The sequence below is a fragment of the Anneissia japonica genome, unplaced genomic scaffold (genome assembly GCF_011630105.1).
Source record: "Anneissia japonica isolate Jap-2015-1 unplaced genomic scaffold, ASM1163010v1 scaffold4988_len2956909_cov206, whole genome shotgun sequence".
Taxonomy (NCBI): Eukaryota; Metazoa; Echinodermata; class Crinoidea; order Comatulida; family Comatulidae; genus Anneissia; species Anneissia japonica.
Genome location: NW_022696345.1, coordinates 677,811 through 685,115, shown reverse-complemented (window position 1 = coordinate 685,115; position 7,305 = coordinate 677,811). Strand labels below are relative to the sequence as shown.

At 34.0% G+C, this 7,305-nt stretch overlaps 1 protein-coding gene across 4 annotated transcripts in view; it reads right to left on the bottom strand.

Annotated features, from left to right (window-relative positions):
• Window positions 1–7,190, bottom strand: part of LOC117101804 (protein dispatched homolog 3-like) — a 22,844-nt gene extending 15,654 nt beyond the window's left edge. For all 4 annotated transcript variants that reach the window (XM_033241880.1, XM_033241881.1, XM_033241882.1 and 1 more), the window contains exons 1-4: window positions 7,042–7,190; window positions 4,848–5,750; window positions 3,852–3,992; window positions 1,756–1,877 (exon numbers count right to left, since the gene is read on the bottom strand). In XM_033241880.1, coding sequence (XP_033097771.1) covers window positions 1,756–1,877; window positions 3,852–3,992; window positions 4,848–5,726 — 1,142 coding nt within the window. In that variant the 5' untranslated portion in view covers window positions 5,727–5,750; window positions 7,042–7,190. The remainder of the gene's footprint in view (window positions 1–1,755; window positions 1,878–3,851; window positions 3,993–4,847; window positions 5,751–7,041) is intronic.
• Between the last annotated feature and the right edge of the window lie 115 nt (window positions 7,191–7,305).

Here is a 7,305-nt window from a genome sequence, read left to right as displayed (position 1 = left end):
TTTGCGTTTTTTGAGTATACGTCGTTCTGGTGGATTTTTGGGAACTTTCTGTAAATTATACAGAAAAATGTTTCAAAAAGAAAGAAAGCTTATAGAATAAGCTTTCATTTGATGTATAATTTGTATTTTTGGGAATTTTTTTTCATAATATAATATTATATAATATATATATAATATAATAGAAATGACAGAAAAATGCTACATATAAATCGTCAGCAAAAACCGAAAAAAAAAATAAATTATAGCCAAAAAAAAAAAAAAACAAATATAAAACATTCCTATTCCACACAGTTATATAATTTATTTACCCAACCATCCATAACTATAAGCGTGATCTTTCCATTCAAAAGCGTCGACTACCCTCTCATTTCTAGGCCTAGGCTCAACTTCATCAAGAACATCTCCGCCGTCACAACTGCTTGAAGCCCCACCGTCATCATCGCTAACAGGCACGTCTAAGGCTCGCACATTTAAAAATTCACCTTCATCGCTGTCTGAATCAAAAATCAGGTCAATCGCTTGCTCAGCTGTGTACACATCTTGTGCGGCCATTTCGAAAAATGTTTAAATTAATAACGATTTCAAATTGATATTTCTAGAATTTTCTATATAAGCGCATGTGAGTTCTTCACAGATTTCGAAAGACAAAAGCTTCACGCATGCGTGTTCAAAATTTCTGACGTATTGGAGCTAAAATAAAAACAGAAGAGCGATTTGAAAACCACCTATTTTTTAGTCACAAAATTTCGATTGCAGTCGAAAATGGGAATTCTCGGTTTGAGGTCAATTTCGACTTCAGTCGAAGACGGTATCTAGAGGGTTAACACATTATTTACTTGAACTATGCCTTATTATTGTTATTCTGGACTGATAAATCAATAAATATTGACAATAAACAATGATGTTCTAGTTCTTCATGCTTCACTAGTTTTTGCTTTACGAATTCAGGATACTCTGCTACATAATTGTCCAAATGGACGTAGATAAGTGAGAGGTTAAATTGAAAGTGAACATCACAAGGGATCAAAACTATAAATCCTTTTCAGTGAAATAACAAATGGTGGATAAGGTAATGAAGCGAATATAAATAAGAATCCAAGCGGTCTGTTATGCTCACAATGTGTGTTAATATATTCTGCATGTCAGTAACACGTATCTATATATGAGAAGAAGGGTTTGGGGCGCCACCTGCAAAAATGATCTCTAAAATATATGCATTTATAATAAACGCTAAAGATTTTATTTTACTAGGCTGTATTTTGGGAAATGGAACTCCCAGACAAAGAACAAGAAAATATTTTTTTTAAATAAATAATTAAATAGATCGAAGATTAAAAAATTACTGTATTTTTAAAGGAATAATAACTTAGTAACTAATAAATCAAGTTTATAATTATTTTATTGCCATCTATTGATTTTTTTTATTCAGTGAATCAGCTTCTTTTTTATTCTTAAAAAGATTGACAAGAAGTGGAGGCTCTGTGAAATGAATCCACAACTGGTAATGTATACACCAGCAGTTGTTGAGGATGGCGGTTGTTGAGGATGTACGTATGCTGCAGAGAATTCCAGTATAAAGGTTGAGGTTTTGTAACATTTCATTATTCACATTATCTTGTTAGACATTATCTTATCTTTTTTCCACATTACATTATCTCATTACAACTAATAAGGTTTTATTATGTCCTGAGTGAGAATTCAATAAGAAAGGAACTGGTTAATTTTAAAGAAAAAAAAATGAATTTGACTACAAACCTTGTAGATTGCGTTTCTAACAGATCAATGTAAGTGATAATAAATTTGTGAAATTCGGCCTTCTGCTCTTCCTTGCTTAAGATCGGGTCCCACGATTCACCAATTGGCTCACCAAATAACACCTGAGGGGGTAAAACAGTTAAATTGAAAAGCACTGGTTAGATGTTTGCTTGTGCCAGGGTTCAGTGTAGTTATTAATGTGCTGTATGTAATTTATTAAGACAAATAAATGAAAGAAAAGTAATTAAAAGCTAGAACCAATAAAATAGCCGTAATATTACTTAAGTGAATTTTACTTTTATGCAAGAATAGGAGTCAAACTTTAATTTTTTATTACACTGAGAATTTTTAATAGAATTTGAATCGGATAATTTGAAAACAATATCCTTGCTGAGGAATTGCATTATATATTACTTCCATTAAAATATATTGTACGTTTAATGGAAGGTATCTCATAGAGTACTTCCCCAGTCAGGGTCACTCTATTCATCTATTTACTTCCAGTTCAGAGATTTTAATAACAATTATTGCAAGTATAGTTGCCAGATATCAGGTAAACAATGCAGGCCTTATCCAGAAGCTTCTTTATGAAAGGCTCCAAACGCTGTCACTATGCCAATCCCTTTTAAATCTCTTAATCATGTTTTTGGTTTGATCCACCATTAAACTTATCTATAGTGTTAATTTTTAAAGGAAGGCAAATCTTGGACCAATTAACAAAAAAGGAATTTACAAGTTCAAGTTCAAAAAATTTATTGTTATAAACAAAGTCAATGAAATTTGTTTTTCAAGGTTCACAACAGTGACATACTAAAATACCATACAAAGGATATGTTATAAAAAAAGTTAACCTATGCGTAAAATGATATAAAAATTAAAAATATAAAAACCGATAACCATTGCGTAAAACTGCACTGTAATCGAGTAAAAAGCATACTGTACAGTAAATAGTAACTAGTTACTTCCACCTTCATGTTTTTGTTGTCCTCCAAGTGCAGTGGCTGTAGTCAGTGGTGATGCTATTCGGGAGCCAGGTCCCCTGTTGGGAGGGTTGCTTCCCCCTCCCCCATCAGGGGGAGGGGGCCTTTATCAGGAAGGAAATTCCTATTATCTTTTACAAATTATGACACTGTAAAACTGATTAAATAAGCAAGTCCTATTGCACTCCTGTTTGGGACACTTGCTTCCCTTTGGCCAAATTCTGGCACCCCCTCTGTTGCTCTTGATATCTTACTGTACATCACTTCTGCTGCTATCAACCGAAAAGCCACTGTTGCTGTTTTAATGTTCTTTCAATTACTTCTTCTATCCCTTTTCACTGTGTTTTGCACAGGGTTTTTCTATGCAGAATTTTGGCCATTTTTTCCAGTTTGATCTTCATCAAACTTAGTCCAAGCAAATTTATTATTATTTATTGTAAGGATATGCCTCATAAAATATTACGTAATTGAACACATTTTTATATCTGGTAATTGAAATATTGTATTAACATAATCTAATAAGTGCTTCAAACTAGTTAGATTCACTTAGATGCACTTTTTCTGTGAAAAGCATCAAGGCTCAGTAGGTTTTGGGTTTTTTGAAATAAGCTTTTTAATAAATTGTAATTTCCGAGGGGTTTTACAGACTGTCACACACAGAACAGCTTGGAACCTACTTAGTAATGTATTAGCCTTCGGCATGCAATAAAGAAAAAACATTGGAGGAAACAAAGACAGGATGGAACCAAAGGCGATGCAGTTGGTGGAACCAAAGAAAACCAATAATATCAGTTAATTTAATAACAGTATTTCCTGTTATATGTATTTCCTGTTATATGTTATTGTCTTCATCTTTTTTGTTAAAACTCTTAAATAGTATCACACACTAGGATATAAATAGTTGTACTGTATTGTATTGCACACAGCTAATGGGACTGTTGCTTGGTGCTTAATCTATGGCTCTTGGTCCAATTCCTGTTACAGGATTATTTCTCACGATCAAAACAACTCCATGTAATGAAACTTTGTTTATGTAGACCGTGTCTATGTTTGCATTGGTGTAACACATCCTGTTAAGGGTTTGTTGGATGAAATAAAGCACAAATATAAAATTACCTCTGTACGTAACAAAGAGCTTCGTCTGTTTGTACTGTTCATGTTTTGATCAACATAATAGTACACGTCTTCGCTTGACATTGCCTTTTCCAAAGCTCCCTCTATGTCTGCCAGTTCAGTTCCCATACCATCATACCTGATCTACAATTACAATAATCATATATTAAGAAAATTATTTGTCATTGCGACGTCATCCTGTAACTCCCGATGTAATATTTTTCTATCCCCAACCATACACTAATTTTTCATTAGTGCATGGTTTGCATGAATTTTTTTTTTTGGTTTGTGTGCAAAAGGCCAACTTATCTTGTATGTATTACAATACCACACACTACAACGAATTCTAGGCTAGTTTTTTATGTGCAAAAAGAGAGGGAAGACACTCACCGAATAGTTTGACAAGTGGTAATTTTAAAAATGACAAGCTTAAAACAAAGTTTGCAACTACTTCAATTACTTATTATTGTCTGGTGAAAATGTTGTCATTTAACTTAGTTTGTATAGGCTGGCTTGATGCCAGAGTAGATTTTTTTTCTAACACTTTAAACAGTATACAGTACTAATAAAACAATTAATACAGTATATAAAGGCAAATTGAGAAAAATTGATTAATTTCCATGTGTCAAATTAGTTGGTAATAATGGTTAGTTTGGATATTTTATATTAATATCATAAAGTGAAATAGGATAGGAGTTGCATGAATCATACCAAGGATAACCCACAAAATGTGAAGACTCGTTTTGAGTAGAGTACTTCTGGTGGTGAATTGGGCGATACACCAGGAAACAATCCCTACAATTTTCCAAAGAGTGTACAGCGTTCTTTAACGTGCACAAGGGTCATATTGCACACAGCACCAACCACCTTAAACGCCTCATCAGAAAGACGGAGCACTGTAATTTGTGTTTCAGCCCTGTAGCTGAAACACAAGAAGAGCGGCGATGGGAATTTACCGGGCACCATTTTAGCTGACTGAATAAATAAAAGAATTCTTACATTATTTCCAGTTTTGCTTGGAAAGAAGTAGGTCATCATGGAGTTCAAAGGTGAACAGTAGTCGATCACAGCCAGAGCAGGGTCCTTCCGTGCTGACAACGACCTCGAGCAAAATCGCGTAAAGTCTTTTTGGTTAATAATTTTCATTTCAATGTCATGTATCGTTAACAATCTTTCTTCTGTGAAAATATTTAAGTCATCATCGCCGCGTGCGACAAACACTACTTCCATACGCCACAAGGATGACCTTGTTTGGAATGTCAAAACATCTCTCTGTTGTCTGCTATTAAGCAGATAATTATCTGCAGTTCTTTCTATTGCACTTCCTCCCATACTTCTCCTACTTCTCCTTGCTTTATTATTTCCATTCGTTTTCTTGAAGTTAGCTAAACTAGTTACCATCTCCTTCTTTGCCAAATTCAACGCTTCTTGTCTTTGAGAAGTCACATGATTCGGAATTTCAAATGCATCAAGGGATATGTCAAAATGGGGCACTGGTTTGATGTATAACACGGATATACCCATTAACGTTGCAGGTAAACAGAAACTAATCACTATCACAAGAATACCAACAGGCATACTGACAAACAATTGTCCCAAAAATTTCCACACCCGTCCAAGTTTGATTTTATACTCAAGGTTAGGTCTGCGGGATGACATTTTAAAATTAAATCCGCCCCAGAGACTTCCGCGTGTGTTCTGGAAACCTTGGAAGACGTCTTCGTTAAGGATGTCATCCTCGGATGTTGATGTCTCGGAACTCGCTGTCGATGTTGTAGACTCAGATTGGACACTGCTGGCCTCATAGCGAAATGTTGGTTCTTCGTCATAGTCAAGGTCAAAATTTGTAGGTTGAAAATTGAACTGCAGCCGTGACATTTTATTTCATATGGCTCAATAGATCTGCAGATTTATCATAAGTTAAAACAATTTTTTCAAACAATGGGTATGGTAGCACTAAGAAACCACTAATATTGCTTAAAAGAGAACTAGCAAAATGATTTTTTGTTCTAGAGAGGATTTCTGATATGCAATTAATAATAGAATCAACCTTAAAATCGTTTTTTGGCTTTTTTTTATGAAGTTATAGGCGATTATACAGGTATACGATTTTATTATGACGTCACTGGCGAAAAAGTAACAAAAGATCGTGTAAATAGCGCCGCGTAGGGTATCCGCAGCGTACGATCTTTGTGTGTATGCTGTAACCATGGCTGTAAATTGTGATTGTTACAGCATGCACGCAAAGATCGTACGCGGTGGATACTCTACGTGGCGCTATTTACACGATCTTTTGTTACTTTTTCGCCACAGACGTCATGGTAAAATCGTATAATCGCCTATAACTTCATAAAAAATAGCCAAAGAACAATTTTAAGGTTGATTCTATTATTAATGGCATATCAAAAATCCACTGTAGAACAAAAAATCATTTTGCTAGTTCTCTTACAGTAAGTTTGTTTAAAAGAATAACATAACAAGTTTGAAAATTAAATAACCAAATTTAAGAGTAATCCAAAGATCAGACATGATAAAGGTCACTATACATTATAAATGGACAGAAAAAAAAACCACTTTAATTTTTAATAAATAAAACATCAATTTGTAAAGCATCACTTAAATTCACATTAAATTTTCAAAATGCTTGCAATGAATTAATGAAATTGGCCTATTGAATGAATTTGCAGGCAGACAGACAAAGTGTAAAAAGGCAATTGTCATTGTGTTTCTTCTTTGTTAGTTTATGTCCCTTTGTAAGAGTGAAGAAAGGAGGGCATAAATCATACACACATTAAAAAAAAATCACAACAAATTTAATTAAACTATACAATTTGTCTGAAGTACCTGTATGGTGCTTGGTGAACAGAAATTACTCTGGGATTAGATATAAAATTGAAATTAGCCTCTTTTAATTAAGAACGTGGACAAAAGATACGCATTAACAAAGCAAAATTTACAGTATTATCTTTGTAATTTCACGCAAATAAAAAGGCTTGAATAAACCTCCTTAAAGTCTCTACCTACCCGTACTTCTCACAAACCTGAGCCTAGGCAAGGCCTACTATTACTACTACTAGTTACTACATACAGGCAGCTTACAATACAATAACAATGTCGTATTTTAGATAGTAAACATAACTTACTCTAAATACTAATGTTAATATTAATGAGACTATCGAGTAGAGATACTTACTGGTTTCAATCGAAAATATATTTGTGGTTGGTTAGATGTTCATAGTTGTCATGAACCGATAACCAAACAGAGCTCGCAGTCCGTCCTCTTTGGAGATGAATGATTTCTTTGTTTACCTCTTCCCCTGCCATCGACTGTGCTTTCTGTGTTTCGACGTGATAACTGACGTCAATCTCATATTACCTTTGTATTACTGATAGCGGGCGCTCTATCAAAAGGAAATTTTGACAAACATTGCAAATTTTATAAGCACACATATATATA